This window comes from Saccopteryx leptura, chromosome 3 (genome assembly GCF_036850995.1).
Source record: "Saccopteryx leptura isolate mSacLep1 chromosome 3, mSacLep1_pri_phased_curated, whole genome shotgun sequence".
Lineage (NCBI taxonomy): Eukaryota > Metazoa > Chordata > Mammalia > Chiroptera > Emballonuridae > Saccopteryx > Saccopteryx leptura.
In genome coordinates this window covers 165281530-165299660 of record NC_089505.1, presented here as the reverse complement: position 1 = coordinate 165299660, position 18131 = coordinate 165281530, and the positions used below count along the sequence as shown (strand labels likewise).

The 18131-nt window shown below is 34.9% G+C and overlaps 1 protein-coding gene across 1 annotated transcript in view; it reads left to right on the top strand.

Moving 5' to 3' along the window:
• The window catches only part of ABCD3 (ATP binding cassette subfamily D member 3), a 105353-nt gene that overhangs the window by 58883 nt on the left and 28339 nt on the right, over positions 1 to 18131 (top strand). The window contains exons 4-9 of the mRNA XM_066376738.1: positions 2761 to 2849; positions 9341 to 9410; positions 10744 to 10841; positions 11186 to 11309; positions 13394 to 13450; positions 15691 to 15833. Of these exons, the coding sequence (XP_066232835.1) occupies positions 2761 to 2849; positions 9341 to 9410; positions 10744 to 10841; positions 11186 to 11309; positions 13394 to 13450; positions 15691 to 15833 (581 nt within the window). The remainder of the gene's footprint in view (positions 1 to 2760; positions 2850 to 9340; positions 9411 to 10743; positions 10842 to 11185; positions 11310 to 13393; positions 13451 to 15690; positions 15834 to 18131) is intronic.

Sequence of the window (18131 nt, the reverse complement as noted above, 5' to 3'; positions counted from 1 at the left end):
AGTGACATGAACAGCATTTATTAAATCAGTAGGTTTTTATGTTGTCAGTAGAATACCTAACTTTGAGATGGTAGGATAGGGTAGAAAGATGGTATGTTTCTTGCCAGCAAACATTGCAGTAGCAGCTGTAACAGCTCAATGACAGACTTTGACACTTTCTCGTTCTTTCTTTCTTTCTTTCTTTCTTTCTTTCTTTCTTTCTTTCTTTCTTTCTTTCTTTCATTCATTCATTCATTCATTCATTCATTCATTTATTTTTACAGAGACAGAGAGAGTCAGAAAGAGGGATAGATAGGGACGGACAGACGACAGGAACGGAAAGAGATGAGTAGCATCAATCATTAGTGTTTTTTTCGTGGTGACACCTTAGTTGTTCATTGATTGCTTTCTCATATGTGCCTTGACCGTGGGGCTACAGCAGACCGAGTAACCCCTTGCTCGAGCCAGCGACCTTGGATCCAAGCTGGTGAGCTTTGCTCAAACTAGATGAGCCTACGCTCAAACTGGTGACCTCAAGGTCTCGAACCTGGGTCCTCCGCATCCCAGTCTGACGCTCTATCTACTGCGCCACCGCCTGGTCAGGCGACACTTTCTCTTTCTTAAGGCTTCATTTATTCTACATATTTTTATGACTCTCTGCCTTGTCTTTCACTTAAAGGTCTATAATTTCAGTATCTTCACCGTTTAAAAAACAGTATTTGTTTTGCAAAAATTACATAAGTGTATGTATTAGATACAGTTGCCCCTCAATTCCATAACTTTGAAATTAAACCCATTATCCAACAAATGTTCCCCTACCACACACCCTCTTCCCTGACTTTAGCTTCTATGTTACTGTCATACTCTTCCAATTTAGAAAGTATAAAGTCAACTTTGAATGAGTTGGAGGTTGGAGGGTAGATTCTCATCTCACACAGAGAGGTAATTGATTCTTAGCCAAGGTCTGTGTCTCAGCTCCTCTTTTGATAATCCATCTTGAGCAACATTGCTTCAGTAATGTTTTCTAACCAACATTTTAAAATATTTGTTCTACTTAGACGCTTTTAATAGTTTTATACTGTATTATCTAACTCAGGGGTCTCAAACTCACGGCCCGCCGAACAATTTTGTGCGGCCCGCAGACTAATCCACGAAGTTCAAAATATTTTGGATAAAATTAAGTAAGCCTAGGGGCCTACTTGTATTTTTCATTTCTCTAGCATCCTAGCTAGATATTAGCTTAGTTAACAGCAGTTGTGATGCGAACTACAGTTTCTGGTCGTTTTGTGACACTGAGTAAACTGCATGTACGATTGTGCTTGTTGTACTGATTTTTTTTTGTTTTCAACTGCAGTGAGAAAAGTGTTGCGTAACAGTTGCCTTTTGTAGACCTAGTGCGGCCCGCCGAACGGCTGTGATCTTGCTCTGCGGCCCACATGCTGAGTTGAGTTTGAGACCCCTGGTCTAACTCCACTGGATATGCTATACCATAATTCTTATGGTTTGAATTTATTTCTTATTTTTTATTAAATTATTCATCATTTTTTACTCATGATCCTCATTCTTTTTGTTGTTTTACTTGGTCTAGTTCAGTGGTTCTCAACCTGTGGGTCGCGATCCCGGCGGGGGTCAAAAGACCAAAACACGGGTCGCCTAAAGCCATCGGAAAATACCTATTTCCGATGGCGTTAGCCGCTGAGAAGCCGTGCTACTGTCTGCAGCAGCGCTACTCAGCTTGAACGCATGCTGTTATGGACTTGCGTTCCAAACTGAATGCCTGCGGTCATGCGCAGACGTGATTGCATCATCCCTCCCCTGGATGGGGGTGGGGGAAGCGGGGGGGGGGTACACGCTCCACAGTCCATAGCAGCGCATTACGTGTGTCTGGCACTTGCTGATGTCATCAGTGGGCGGGTGCAGCAAGCGCCGGAGGACAGAAGCCTAGGAGGCGGAGAGGCAATGAAAATACATAATGCATATCAGGTATTTACATTCGGAATCATAACTGTAGCAAAATTACAGTTATGAAGTAGCCACCAAAATTATTTTTTGGTTTGGGGTCACCGCAACATGAGGAACTGTATTGCGGGGTCACGGCATTAGAAAGGTTGAGAACCACTGGTCTAGTTAATGTATTTCTAATGTCATAATCCTCTTTTGCTACCCCAGACCTTCCCCTTCCGGTTTTTTAGCACATGAAGTGATGCAGATGAACCTACATTGCTGTTTTCTTCTTTTTTTTTTTTTAGTGTAATTCTTGCATTAATTAATTAAATTGAAATCTCAATGAGGGCAGGGGTACTCTTAGAGATTTTACAAACAAACTGAACCAAATTTATTCTACTTAGATAAAATTTTAGACTTCAGTATTTGTTGTTTAATTATATATTGACAGTATGTGACTGTCATTTTTCTCTTTAATTTTTAGGAAATTGTCAGTTTTTGTATTAGTCATATATTAAAAATATAAGACAATCACAATACACAGTGATTTGGGTGATCGAAGTTATACTGTTAGTTTCTGTCATTGACAATGGTGTGAAGGCCAGTCATTTGACATGCCTGGAATTCACTTTTGAGTTCTGGATAAGAAGTTAGATGAAATGACCTGTTAAAGTTTTTTAAAATTATATTTTAAAATCGCCTATAGGTAAAATGTCAGCCAACTGTATTAAAGCTAGAAAAAAAGTCTTCAATTTAGAAATCAAAAATCTTTACCAAAGTAATTGTTTTAACTTTCTAAAGTGCATTTCTTTAATGTATTGTGCCTGGTTTGTTTAGACAGGCTACCTGATACTTATTGCTGTCATGCTGGTGTCTCGGACATATTGTGATGTTTGGATGATTCAAAATGGGACACTCATTGAAAGGTACTTTTCTATTTGCCTTCCTCCCATATGTGTGAAATACTAATTTGTCTCATATTTAAACAGTATCTTAATGAGCAAGAAATAGATTTTAAATTAGATATAAATACTTAAGTCAAATTATGTCTCTCTTCATTTACTTGGATACTTACCAAGTGTCTCCCATGTGCCAGGAACTCAGTGGTAGGGATGTGCTGGTGAATGGTAGAGAGCTTCCCTGTATCAGGCCCTGCAGAGCTGATGGTTTGTAGAGGGTTAGAGACAAGTAAGAAAATTAAAATTCAGTATAAAAAATGTTTTATTGGGGGTTTAAAATAGTCACCAAGTTGGATGACTAAAATTAATGAGATAATTTGGAGGAAAATATCAAAGCATTTTAGGGAATCACATTGAAAATCTTTTTAAAGGGAAAAACAATTAAATTTTTAGACATTTCCTTCAGTTTTTGAAGTTAGCGTTTATAATTTTTTTCATTATAGTCTTCATATTAATTATTAATCATTGCAATTGATAATTTTGGATCTAAAAACAAAAAATAACATCTGTTAATAAAGAATTTGTTCCTCATGATAGATACACTTTGTTATAGCAAAATTTTTCTTGGAATTTTGTTTTCTGAGATGTTTTATTAGAAAATGTGTTAAATACTCATGATAAACCTTTTGAATGATTAAATTTTTAAGTGCTGCTAAATTTTCCAATAAAGATTTTTTTCTCCTATAATCCTTTATTTGCTTCTTAGAGGATTTGTAGGAAGAGAAAGAACGTTTTATGCACGTTTTCTGACTCTTCTGTCTAGGAGAATAAAGGTTATCTGCGTAGATTTAAAGCGCTAACTGCGAGCCTCCGAATGTGTGTAAATTTTGTAGGCTCCTATATTCAACCACAGGTCTCTCTGAAACTTGTCAGTCCTAGGCCTTTTAATTTTAATCAAAATAATATATGAACCATTTTAAAAATAATATGTAAACGTAGCTTAATGTCAGTCTTGGGGGAGTTAGTCACAAACTTATAAATCCTGTGCACTGTTTCTCCCACTCATAACTCATTCCTGGAGCCAGTCATTTTCTGTTTCATCAATTTTATCTCTGCATTTCAGTGTAACATACTTGTGTCACTGTTTCTAGAGTTTGGAGCTTTAGAGAGTATATATAAATATTTATTTCTATCTTGGAAGAAGAGCATTGCTGGCTCTTTACACTCCTCCCCACACCTGTGCTCATCCTCTCAGTGTTGTTACAGTGAAACATTTTGTCAGATTGGAATTTATTGTTTGCATGATTTTAACTATGTATTATTTACAGCTTAGCCACATGGTATAGATTTTGGTAGTTTCTTTTATACACAACTTTTTGTTTTTCCTGGCATTAATAAATTGCAAGGTTTTGTGTGCTTTAGGTTTTTGCCTACTTATTAATTAATCTCAAGCTTATTTGACAACACTGTGAAATCTTCTTAGTATTGTAATCTAGTCAGACACACCAGACAGTCTGTTAATTTTTATCTTTTTATTATCGCCCACCCTTATGCTTGTTAGTTTCTGTTGTCTGCTCTAATCAGGATTGATTGCACTTCAGGCCCACTAAATAGCAGTCATGTATGAATTGCTTTATCGTGATCTTAGGAATATCTTTCATGCTTCTCTCCTGCGTTAACCTGTTTTCTGAATCTTTTGCTGTCTTAGTTTACTTTCTCATTTTGGCTGATGCAGTCTTTTTTTTGAGAAGGGGTAAGGGAAATAAATTTTTGAGACCTTTTAGATGTGACAAAGTATTCTACTCTTCTACTCTAACACTTGGTTGATAATAAAGCTGTATATATACATTGCAAGTTGAAAAGTTTTGTCAGAATTTGGAAAGTATCATCCTGTTTTCTGTAGAACTCACTGGGTTCTCAGTGTTGGTTGCAGGATGATTAGAATAATCGGGAATTCTGAGACCTGGTGGCTGGGCCCACTCTTGCATATGCTGATTCACTTAGTCATTACTTTTTGAAACATCCATGTGATTCTGATGTTTCAACGTGGCTAAAAACTTTATTCTGATCCCACTAAACATGGGTATGGAGGCTCATTCCCTTGCTGGTTGCCTTTCCCCAGCAGATCTGTTTTCCTTCCTTTTGGAAGCTTTTATGATCACTTGTTATCGTTGTGTTGCTGTTGTTTGGGAATTTTACAATTTTACTGAATGTTGGTGTGATTTTTTTTGTTGTTGTTTAATTCCTTATGCTAGGCAGGAGCTGGGCTCTTTTAAGTCATTCTTCATTCTTCCTCTCCATTTTTTTCTATATATTTTCTGGAATCCTAAATAGTTGTTGAGTGTTGGCCCCTCTGAATTGATCATCTGATTATGTTGTAATTTTTGTACTGTTTTTATTACTGATATTTTATTCTGTATCCTAGGAAATTTCTTTTAACTTAACCCATGAAATTTTATTATAATTTTATTTCTAAGAGTTAACTTCTTGTATGGGTGTTCATTTTTGTAGCAGTCAATCTATCAAGTCTGTGACTTTTTTTTTTAGCTCCCTGCATTGTTTGTTTCCTTCATGATCCTTTGTTGTTCATATCTTTGTCATTCTTGTTAGAGGCTTTCCTCAAGCAGTTTGTCACTCACTCTTGGCTTTGTATTCATATTTAAAAGGGAAGGCCTAAAAACGTTGTCAGAAGTCAGGTTGAGGGCTTGTTGAGTGGTCCTTCAGGTTTGTGTTTTGATGAGGGGGGAAAGAGCTGGTCAGTTTTATGTCTGTGTGCCCTAGTGAGGACTCTTTTAATAATTCTAAGAATTTCAGCATATACATAATTGAAATGTTCATTGTTGCTAACAGTCAGCTTTAGCAATATCAATTTTATTGACAAGTTCTGTTTTTATGAGCTGTGTGTGCAAATAATTTGAATCCATTGATGTTCTTTTACATTATTATAGAATTTTACACTTTTTTCTTTGATGGCTTTATTTATACGCCATTATCTGTTAATAAAAATATAGACTACCCAACTATAGCACTGTTAATTACCTGTGACAAAAATATATAGGTTACATCCATTATGATCAATACCAATTAAATATCTGTGTAGAATCTGTCACATATTACATATACATATAAAAACCCTGTACAAACAAGGTATAATTAGATGATTAGTTTGTTTTAAAGATTTTTCGCTTCTATTCAGATTTTGTGATTTTATGCTTTTGTAATCCAAAAGAATAATATTTACTCTCTAAACCAGATTTTTTCAACTTTAATTGAATAAATGCATCATGAAGAGTATGTGGTGCATTAATTTGGTTCATGGTGATGGGCAGAAGGAAGTTATTCTGGAGCATGAGCTAGCTTGTGATTTTACTAATCAACTTGTTGGGTAGTGAGTTTTCAATTTTAGTTATGAGGTGTAAAAAAAATCAAAGACAAAAAACATTTAAGAGTTTCCAAAAAACTTATTTTGATACAATTTAACCTGAGAGAAAACTTGCAAGAATAGTACAAGGAATTTTCTTATACTCTTAACCCAGACTCATCAATTGTAAAATGGTCATTTTAAAGCTAATTAACTTTCTCTTTAATAAATATTTTTGAACTTCTGTTATATATGAAATGTTTGACATTTGGTTAAATGACAAGTTTCAAAATTTTGTGAATTCATAATATGGAATGAATTTATCTTTCATTTCCATTTTGCCTCTTCCAAAGTAGGTTCAGATTCATAGTTCTGCTGTGGTCCATAGTGTACTTCATTTTAATGTCTTTTATACCTTTTAGGTGTATTTGTTAGCAGTGGCTAATGACTTTGGAGTGTGGGAAAATTTTATTAGGACAGACCTTTTCTTTAAGAAACTGGTGATTCTGTGATATGGAGGAGAATCCTTCTTTCTTGTTGCTGCTGTGTGTAATCATCAATACGTAACTTTATATATTTTCACATTTGGCTATAAGCAACATCTTTATCTTTTATAAGATTCTTATATGTACTGAAAATAATAATGACTGGGCTACTATAAAATTATTCTTTATTATTTTTTTTGCAGTGGAATAATAAGCAGAAATAAGGCTTTATTCAAGAAACCATTTTTTAAATTTATAGCTGCTATTCCAGTGGTAAACTATTGCTGAATGATGGCATGTGTTTTATCAGAGTTTATTAATTTTGTGTGTTTCGCAGCTTGGGCAGCACTAATGCATTTGGTTTTATGTAAAGTTTGGTTCAAACAATTTTAACTCTCTAGACTTTTTGTTCTGTCTTAATTGCTTGGTTGTGTGGCTCTATTTTAACTTTTTCTAGTTCAACACACACACACACACACACACACACACACACTCTCTCTCTCTCTCTCTCTCTAGCAATTATATCAAAATTGGACTATTAATTTTTCTATTAAAGTAACATTTCCCAAAGTATGTTCTGTGGACTGCTAGTTATGACAGAAGACATGCTATGTACTACAAAGCCCTGTCAGAAGTTACAATTCTGAAGTAAAAATACATATTATCCATTAAGCACTTTGAGAAGGTAAAGACATTTGTCAGCTTTACTTAACCCAGGTTTCCCCAAATTTATTTGACCATGGAACTTTTTTACTCTAAAACATCAGCTAACATTACATGGTGTTATTCACCTACTCCTTCATAAAAAGCAAATTATTTCTCTGTCATGTATCTATCAGTTTTTTTTGTGTGTAGAATTACGTTTAAATCATTTAGTATAGGTTTTCAAAGTATATTTTATTTATACTTGGGAGTATCAATAAATGTCATTTGATCAGAGAGTATGATCGAGTAAATTATATCTTTATACTGGATCATAGACATGGTACTCAAAGGTTCTTTGTTTACATAATGTAATAGTTTTCAAACTACTTTAAAAAGTAGGAAACCCTTTTTATTAAGTTATTAATGGATATTTTAAAAGCAGATAAATATGTAAGATAGATTAAAAACAGATTTTAAAAAGAGGAGCTGGTTTAGTTGAAGTGTATTAATAGATCTTGAGGCTCTGAGGGACCCTACTGAATTACTTTCTGAGTCATCATTTAGTCCTGGGTCATCAAAGTAGACCTATGGGTCACATCTCAATACCATCTGTTTTGGCAAAATTTTATTAGGACACAGCCAGTTTTATTCCTGGCTGGTTTTGCTCTACAGTAGCAAAATTGAGTTCAACAGAAACCCAATGACCCACAAAGCTTAAAATATTTGCTCTTGCCCCTTTATAGTTGGAGTTTTTGCTTATCTCTCATTAGTCTAGCTCTTTAGAGATTAATTCCACAAAAGTATTCATACAAATGAGAATCAGAATGTTAAAATATTTTAAAAAGAGAAATATTAGCTTATGTCATCTATATTGACCCATTCCTGGGTATGTAGAGTTACCATATTTTTTGCTCCATAAGACACACCTGACCATAAGATGCACCTAGGGTTTTAAAGAGGAAAATAGGAAAAAAATATTCTGAACCAAATGGTGTGTTAAAATATTTAATAAAATATACCACAATAATATTTCAACAGTGTAAACTCAACAGCAGTATTAACAACCATTAGCACTGTTATTAACAAATGAGAAGAGACTTTAATGTTCAAATACTCTAGTTGTCTGGGAACCTGCAGCAGCTAAAAAAAAAAGAACATTTGCTCCATAAGGCACACAGGCATTTTCTTCTCTGCTTTTGGGGAAAAAAAATGCATCTTATGGAGCAAAAAATATGGTAATTGTTTTGCCATCTAAACCCTTCTTGTGGCAGCTGAAGCCTTTTTAAAAAATTGCCCTAAATTTTACTAAGGGAAGAACTAGTTTTTTTTAATTTTGCTGTTTCTTTAGAGCAGGGGTCCCTAAACTATGGCCTGTGGGCCTCATGCGGCCCCTTGAGGCCATTTATCCGGCCCCCGCTGCACTTCGGGAAGGGGCAGCTCTTTCATTGGTGGTCAGTGAGAGGAGCACAGGATGCGGATGCAAAGTTCAGTGTTGCTCACGTACAGTACTACTTCCGGTGACATGGGATGCACGTGTCATGGCTCCGGAAGCGCATCATATCACTTGTTACGGCTAGCAGTGACAAATATGGAACCGGACATTGACCATCTCATTAGCAAAAGCAGGCCCATAGTTCCCATTGAAATACTGGTCAGTTTGTTGATTTAAATTTACTTGTTCTTTATTTTAAATATTGTATTTGTTCCTGTTTTGTTTTTTTACTTTAAAATAAGATATGTGCAGTGTGCATAGGGATTTGTTCATAGTTTTTTTTATAGTCCGGCCCTCCAACGGTCTGAGGGACAGTGAACTGGCCCCCTGTGTAAAAAGTTTGGGGACCCCTGATTTAGAGTGATCAAAACATGGAAACGTTTTTGTTAGAAAATACTTCTTAACATCTTTTTTCTTATTGCTTCTTTTGATTTAATAAAAATTGCCAAGAGTAATTTTAGAAATTTACAGAAATTTTCTTAGTGTTAAATATTGCTTCTTTTGCAACTAATGCATTGCATGTGGTGGTTTGCAGTGGTATCATTGGTCGTAGCAGAAAAGATTTCAAGAGGTACTTATTCAACTTCATCGCTGCCATGCCTCTCGTAAGTGGAATTCTTTAAATTTACACAAGGAAAAGAATTGCATCTTTCTAAAAATCTTTAAATATATTTACTTGTTAAGTTCTTTAAAGATTAATGATACTAAATTCCTATTTTGAATTTAGTTTTGTAATTTATAGTAAAATATTTCGATGTAAGCCTTTACACTAGATAGAAAAATTAGAAGGGATTATCTTTGGTTCAGTTACATACATGTGGATATATACATATGTGGATTTTTTTTTAACCCTTAAGCAAGGGTTTCTCAATATTTAGTACCATTCCCCTAAACGACAGTGGTATTCCTTCCCACTCCCCAAATCTGGTGTGACAACCATAAATATCCCTTGAGGGACTGAGTTTAGGGGGAGGATGTGTGGGAGCAAAATCACCCTGGTTTAGATTTATTGCTTGAGGTCACAATATTGTAGTAAGTGAACACTGATGTAGTTTAAGTTCAGTTGGATGTAGTTTTATCTGAATTTATTAAAAGTAAAGGTGAGTGCTCTAAATTATAAGTGATTTTCTTAGCTTGTTTATTTTATTGGCACTATAAGAATTGTAGTATTTTAATGTGGGAGTGAAAGGAGGAGCAAGCAGCTTGATTGTAAATTACGATTTATTAGATTATCTGAGATTTGATAAAGCTTGAAGATGGACATACCTGGTTTTTAGACCTTTTAATATAAAAAATTGAGATAAGTAGCAAGATATCAGTCAACAATTGAGAGTCAGTAGGAAATCAGTGTTTTCTTGAGAAAATTTTGTGTCAGTATGACTTTGGAACTAGGGAAGAATTCGTTTTAATAAAATGATGGAAAAGAGTAAATACGATTCTAGAAGTAACCTGGAAAATGGCATTAATAGGTATAACACTTATAACACTATTTTTTTTAATAAATACAAATGCAATGTGTGTAGAATTCCACTGTCTGTGGTTAAAACACTGGTAGCAGGAAGCAAAATATATAAACATAATTGTCAGTACTCCTAAAAGGAAGTCCTTTACATTTGATAGAAAAGTGACAGATTTGGCTTTTTTTTTTTTTTTACCAAAAAAACAAAACAAAACCAAGATGGTTCTCAGATTCAATATTAACTAACATATTCTAAAATTAAGTTCCAGGTAATGTTTAATGTATCAGGATAATAGAGCCTTTGGTTTAGCAAGTTCTCTTTTTATCTTTGTATGTTTTAAGTAGAACAGAATTGAATTATATGAATTTTAACTATTATAAAAATTATAGAATTTGGGGACAGCCAATGATAGAAATAAAGTATGATTTAGTAAGTAAAAGAGAAAGTAAAACCAATAATATGTATTTATTTGTTTTAGATCTCTCTGGTTAATAACTTCTTGAAGTTTGGGTTAAATGAGCTCAAACTGTGCTTCCGAGTAAGACTAACTAAATACCTCTATGAGGAGTATCTCCAGTAAGTAATAAACTGTTTTTATATTAAAAGTACTTAAATTGAACAGTAATACTTATGATATTGAAATGTAGGAATTTATCTATTTATTGGCTATGTTTTTCAAGAAAATTGCTCTTTGACGCAAGAAATATATAGGGAAAGACTCAGTAATTCTGACCGTTCCATTAATGGGCAAGTCATTCTTCTCTGGTATTGCTTCCTTATCTTTTAAATTTTTAGGGATAATCTCTGGGGCCTCTTCCAGTTCCAAACTTTCCTGATTCTATTAATTTGAACTATTTAGTATAATGTGAGTTTTTTAAAAAATCATTTGTTTTAAAGTCATTTTCTTGTTGCTATTTTAGAGCTTTCACATATTATAAAATGGGAAATCTGGACAACAGAATAGCCAATCCAGACCAGCTGCTTACACAAGATGTAGAAAAGTTTTGTAACAGTGTAGTAGATCTGTATTCAAATCTTAGTAAGGTAAGTCACTATTTTTTTAAAAAAAATTTGTTAATTTGTTGAATTTAAATCTATGCAAATTTACATAGAGTTGATTTGATGAATATAACAGCATATAAATATTTAATGTTTTTATAAGAAAATTAAGAGTTACAATAATTTTAACTACAATTAAATTTTTTATATTATTTTTACGAGGTGCTTTTGCCAAGAACTGAGGATTTAGTGTCTTATAGAGATTCCATAAGAATATTGCAGGCTGATTTCAGTAAACCAACAGAAAAATTTAAATTTTTATCCTTTGACCTTAGTATTTGTGTAATTTGTTAGAGATCGGTAGTCAGTTTATGTTTCCAGTTCTAAATCCATTAACATTAGTTTAGCACTTCTTCCTGCCCATTGCTCATTTTCAGTATCTCTAATTCTGTTAGATTAAATAATAGTCAAAACAATTTTCAAGGACATTAATTTATTTCAGTTTTCTAATTACTGTTTCTCCCGCTTCCTAAACTATTGCTAAAGCTTTTGGTTCAAATGATAGGCTTTAACCAGTTTTATTCCTGCTAGTTTCCTCAGTTCTTATGTATCTCCTCATTTTATCTCACCACCCTTACAGCTTTTGCTATGGTCTTCTCATTAAGCCATCTTTTTTGCCTTTACTTCCTCCATTGACTAGGACATGTAGTGGGCACCTAAGACTGTCTACGCAGCATTCCTCCCCTTCATGTTAGATGATGTTCCATTTCCCTCTTCAGTCCACATGACTGTTCTTGGTCTGAGATGGGACATTGTCTCAGCCTGGACCATTTATAGTATCTTTGCCTCTGCCACAATTGATCCAGATGTCCATATTTACAAGGGGCTTGGATGATTGTAAGAATAGGAATGCTCAGCTTACACCACATGGATGGAGGATAGGCAGTTCTTAGAAAAGTGATACGTACCCACAAGAGCTTCACCCCTCATGGTAGGCCCACTGCTAGGATACCTTTCACTTCACGCCAAACTGTGTGCAGCTCTCTAGAAGTCTTTGCTAACTGATTCCAAAATTGAGGAACTCTTATAACGACAAAAACAACTACAGATTGTTCAGTAATTCAGCCTTTTCTGCTCCATTACCACATTTTAAAGTTTGTTCTGTATATATATATGTGTGTGTGTGTTTGAGAGGTATATATAAAGTTTTTCATGTAATTCTGTAGATTTGTAGTCTTTACATCTTGGCACTTCTTGTCACAAGTGCAATAGGGTGAAATATCAAATTAATTAATTGTGGTGCTATGCACTATAATGTATTTACTTTTCACATCTAGTTTTTTGAATTCGGACAAATTTTGAGTCAAAATTTTTATCAACGTTTAAATGTGCTTGAATTTCACAAGTATGGATAGCTTATTAATAATATATAAGGCAAAAAAGAAAAGATTTATCTTAGTACCAGCCAATTAATAAACCAAGCCACTTATCCTAGTAATGTATCTATTAGTTAGGAAGGGATGGCTGTAGACTTAAGTGAATGATCACAATATGGGTTTCTTGAAAAACACTTTTGGTATGTGAGTTGAGCTGCCTCTTTGTGGGAACCTTAGTTCTGGAAGTTTGAGTTTTACATCAAAATTATATTCATAGATAGGCTCACTCAATTATTTCAACATGTAAATGTTGTTATAAAAGAATAGAATCAAACAGTATTAGCAGGAAGAGCCTTTCATTTAACAGGTGAAGATATATGGAAACCAGAAAAGCTGATAGCAGATTTGGGGTTATAACTTGGGTCATTTTATTTAGTGTTTTTGCACTACCTTGAAAAATTACTTAGATATCATAGTAGAGCTATCTTAGTTGATAGAAAGCAATAAATATTTTTCCCTCTTGTCAGTAGACATTGGTCAGGCTGTCTCTCTTTTTTGTTTCTTGACAATAAGAACTGTGTCTTTTATGTGTTCATTAATCTACATGCTGTTACATTATATACAGTGGGAATTCATGTACATGTTAACAATCATATTAGATGTTAAGTAGTATTTTGTATTTAACATGCTGTATTAGCTATCAGTCTAAGTAACTATTTCTTTTTAATTTTGTACCTTTTATTTGTTTTACAGCCATTTTTAGACATAGTTTTATATATCTTCAAGTTAACAAGTGCAATAGGAGCTCAGGTGAGTTTACTTTTATTGTTGTAATGCTGTATTGTGAGTAGCTGGATGGTTTGTCAGAGTTCTTTTTCCTTTTTTCTCTTAAGTGTGAAGTGGGGGGGGGGCAGAGAGACAGACTCCAGCATATGCCCTACCGGGCAAGCCCCCTGCTGGGCGATGCTCTGCTCATCTCATCTGGGGCATTGCTCTGTTGCTTGGCAACCAGGATATTTTAGCACCTGAGGTGAAGCCATGGAACCATCCTCAGCACCCAGAGCCAACTTGCTCCAACTGAGTCATGGCTGGAAGTGGGACAGGGGGAGACAGAGAGAGAGAGAAAGGAGAGTGGCGGGGTGGAGAAGCATATGGTTGCTTCTCCTGTGTGCCCTGACCAATAATCGAACCTGGGACATTCACATGCTAGGCCGACGCTCTACCACTGAGCCAAACAGCCAGGGGCTTTTTTATATCAAGAACATGTTTTTATAGAATGTACCTAGTAAAGTCTGATTTTAAAATAATACTTTACTAGAGATTGAAAAATTATTATTTGGCTTTTTAACTCGGGAAATTTTTGTGTATTAATAACCACAAGCACAGTGTTTAACATTTAACATATATGTACTTAATGTTGCAAAGTAATGTCTAAAAAAAGATCTTGAGATCGTCATTTTAATATAATTCGAGTGTTAAAATATCAGGGATACCTTTAGACTGGCTGTACCAGTTTCAAGAATATTTTATGATAATATCAATGGTTGACTATCCTGTGAGCTTTATTACCATCTGTGATTATCTGTGTTGGTAAGAATGACCTTTAAATTTTCTCGGTATTATTTAAATCTAACTTTAGTAATTTAATATGTAATGTTGTATATTTATAACAACTATGTAATAGTGTGATTGGTTTATGTATAAATATATACACATTTTATAGTTGATTAATAAATAACATAGTTTTTGTTCCTTTTCAAAAAGCTGGGAAAAGCAGTTTTTTATTTGAGTTTTATTGTCTACTTTTCTAACTTTTGCTATCACGATCTAGATTTACTCATTCTTATAATGTGTTTATTATAAGAAATGATTAGGCCTTATCCTTCTTGTCTCTATACTATAATATTTTTATGGTACTTACTACATTTTTATAATACTATAATATATACAGAATATATTGAAATATTTGATTTTGCATTTACTGAAGGCAGAAACTGTTTTAGTTATCTTTTTGCTCATATTGTAGTGATAATTGAAATGCATTGAATCAGTCATTTAATTAAAAAAATTTGAGTATACACTGTGTTCTACACATACTGTGCTGGGAAATAGGAATAAAAAGATGAATAAGACTGGTATTACTGAGGAGAAATTATGATCTGGTACAAGAGATAGGTATTAAGCAATTATAAGGCAGAGTGATAAATCCAGTTGTAGAAGTTTGAAAAAATACATTATTTAGTGTTGGAAGAATTGGAAATGATCTTTGAGTTGCCTTGAGGAGGATGAGTAGGCATCTGTTAGATATGTCAGGCTTGCCAGACATAGCAACTTAATTGAGTGACATATTCAGAAAATATGACAGAATATAGGATACATATGGGAGTGAGGCAAGTTTGTGATGAGCTTGGAAGGTCAGCTTGAAGCTTCCGTCTTGGGATGGTCAGTGGGTAGTGAGGACACTTAGCAAGTTAGCAAGTACAGAGCTAGAAGGCAGGATATAAGAGACCATACAGGCAGGTGGCACTTGTTTGGGGGAAATTAAGCGTGAGGCTCTACAGAACAGTGAGGTGAAGATGAATAGTTCTTTGGAAATAATGTCATAGATTCTTAGGAGAGATGGAACTAGAGCTGTAAATGTGGGAGAAGAGACCTAAGGAAGAAACCCAGAGAGTATTGACATTCAGAGAGAAGGTTAAAATGAAGTCTGAGTTATTGTGGAATCTTGAGAAAATATCAAGAAGAGTTCCATCAGGGGAGTTTTAGATGCCATAGAAAGAGTGATGATTGCAATTAGGAGTTTTTAAATGAGCATATTCAGGAGAGCTAAAAGATGAGCTGCCTTGGTAGGAGGAGGAGGAGGAGTCGAATGAATAGTAAAAGCTTAGGGGCTCAGTGTGTATTTTTTCAGAAAGGAAACAGGAAAAAATTAGTCAAAAAATTAATTTCTCTCAAAGTCATGAGTTAATTATAGAAATTGTGCATGTTGCATTCAGTAATTTATTAGATATCCTTGAACTTTGTATCTTTCTCTTGCAAAACAATAATAGGGCCCAGCAAGCATGATGGCCTACTTGCTTGTTTCTGGGCTATTCCTAACTCGATTGAGAAGACCCATTGGTAAGATGACGATAACTGAGCAAAAGTATGAAGGAGAGTATAGATATGTTAATTCCCGGCTCATTACAAACAGGTAAGGAGAAATGTATTAAATATATTTAACTATACTAAAAATTTATTTTTATGGATATTGATGTTGTGTAAGTTAACTTTAAAAAGTCTAGTTATGCTGTTATTGAAATTATGTGTGTGGGTGTATATTTACCTCTTTTGAAAATACTCATTTTGAAGACTATTAGCTGTATAATCCCTTCACTAGTTTACTGTAGTATCTCTGATTCATCTCATTTTATTTATTTATTTTGTGACAGAGACAGAGAGGGACAGAGAGAGGGACAGATAGTGACAGACAGACAGGAAGGGAGACAGATAAGAAGCATCAGTTCTTTGTTGTGGCACCTTAGTTGTTCATTGATTGCTTTCTCATATGTGCCTTGACCCCAGGCATGGGGGTGCTACAGCAGACCTCATGACCCCTTCCTCAAGCCAGCGACCTTGGGCTCAAACCAGATGAGCCCGTGTTCAAACTGGCGACCTCAGGGTTTCAAACCTGGGTCCTCCGCGTCCTAGTCCGATACTCTATCCACTGCGCCACTGCCTGGTCAGGCTGATTCACCTCTTTATGTTGCTTATCGACTAATTTTTCTGTTAATTTCACTTTAAACATAGTCAAAACACAGTTCAAATTTACTATGGCACTTCAAAGAAAATTTTGTCTCAACTTATCTAAAAATATTTTTACATTTCATATATTTATGTGAGACTGTGTTTGGAATACTAGTAATTCAGTCCACTGCATGTGCCTCTTCCTATGTTTCAGGTAGTTGAAAAATCTGAAATGGGAAGAAAAAGTATTAGGCTTTGGAGCCAGGCTAGCTAGTTCAAAATCTACTATTGTCTATCTCCTCCTATTGTCTATTATTATATATTCAGTGACTTATGGAAAGTTATTTATAGCTTCACTTTTCTTGTTTATAATAGGTAGATAACATAAGGCTGTGAGGATTAAATAGGAAATCTATATAAAGCTTACAGTAGTTTTTGGTATGTAGCAGGCGCTCAATAAATTTTCTCATACATTGATCTGTCAACTGTAAGTAATTTTTAGAGTCCTAATATTTATTTACTGCTGTATAGGCCCTTCTAAAATTACTTAGGAAATTACTTTTTAGTAGTTCCCTCTTATGTTATTTTCTTGGATTGCTAAATAGTACCAGTTTTAAATAGGGTTTTATGCTCTAGGGAGGCAGAAGAATAGATGGCTGAGTAGAGGTGATTTGCCAAGTGACTGAAAATGGTATCAGCCAGGATTCTTTCTATTGCAAGAAACAGAAAACCCTAATTTAGCATTGGTTGGATAGCTCTGTTGGTTGGAGCATCATCCTGAAATGCAGAGCACCTTGACTCAGAGGGCTGCAGCAATACGAATGTTTATTGCTTCCCATAAAAACTCAAGGGAGAGCAGCTCCAGGCACAACATGGTCAGGGCTCTAGCTCTTTTTTCATGACCTCTTTGCTCTGCTCTCCTTTGCATGTTGCCCCCTTCCTCAGCCCAGTTCTTCTTGTGGTCACAAGATGAAAGCAGTTCCAGATCTCATTAGCCTTTCTCCCCTGCAAAAAGTCCAGAAACAAAAATGAGGTCACCTCTTTTGCTGTAAGAGAGCAAGGACACTTTCCCAGAAGCCCTACAGCAGACTTCACATCTTATTGGCCAGAATTATCATTTGCTCTTCCATGTCTAAAACAATTACATCAAAATTATTGCCTTCCAGTGGTTTTCAACCTTTTTACGCTTGGGGACCAGTAAAAGTAGGAGAATTATTTTGGGGCTGCTAAAGCAGAAATCACCCTGAGCATAAGCAAATTTGACTAAGACCATTGGGTCTATAATCTTCATACATCAGGGTGTTTAATGTGGACCTGCATGGAATTTCTGGTGGACCAGTTCGTGGACCAGCAGTTGAAAACACTGAAGACCATTTGGAACTCACCCCTTGTAGGTGGGGTTTAGGCCATTACCAAACCATTTGGATATACTGAAAAGAATAGATGACTTTAAGAAAATTGGATTTTTTAAGGAGTAAGGATGAGGAAGAGAATAGGTGCTGGTTAGGCAGCCATATCCAGTACTCTAGGATATTTTGTTCTTTCAGTTTTAGAATGGGCCTGAAATGATTCAGTTTAGGAGAATTAGGATTCTCACCCCATCTTCCTCCATAGCCTTAAATGTGCAGAGGAGATAGAAAGAAGAAAGAAAACTAATTATAGGTGCAAAATCGTGTTCCTTAAGTTGGGATTCTCATGCCTTGGGGCTCGGAATCATTGTGTCGAGGGAACCATGAAACAAGTCAAACATGATGCATCTTTATGG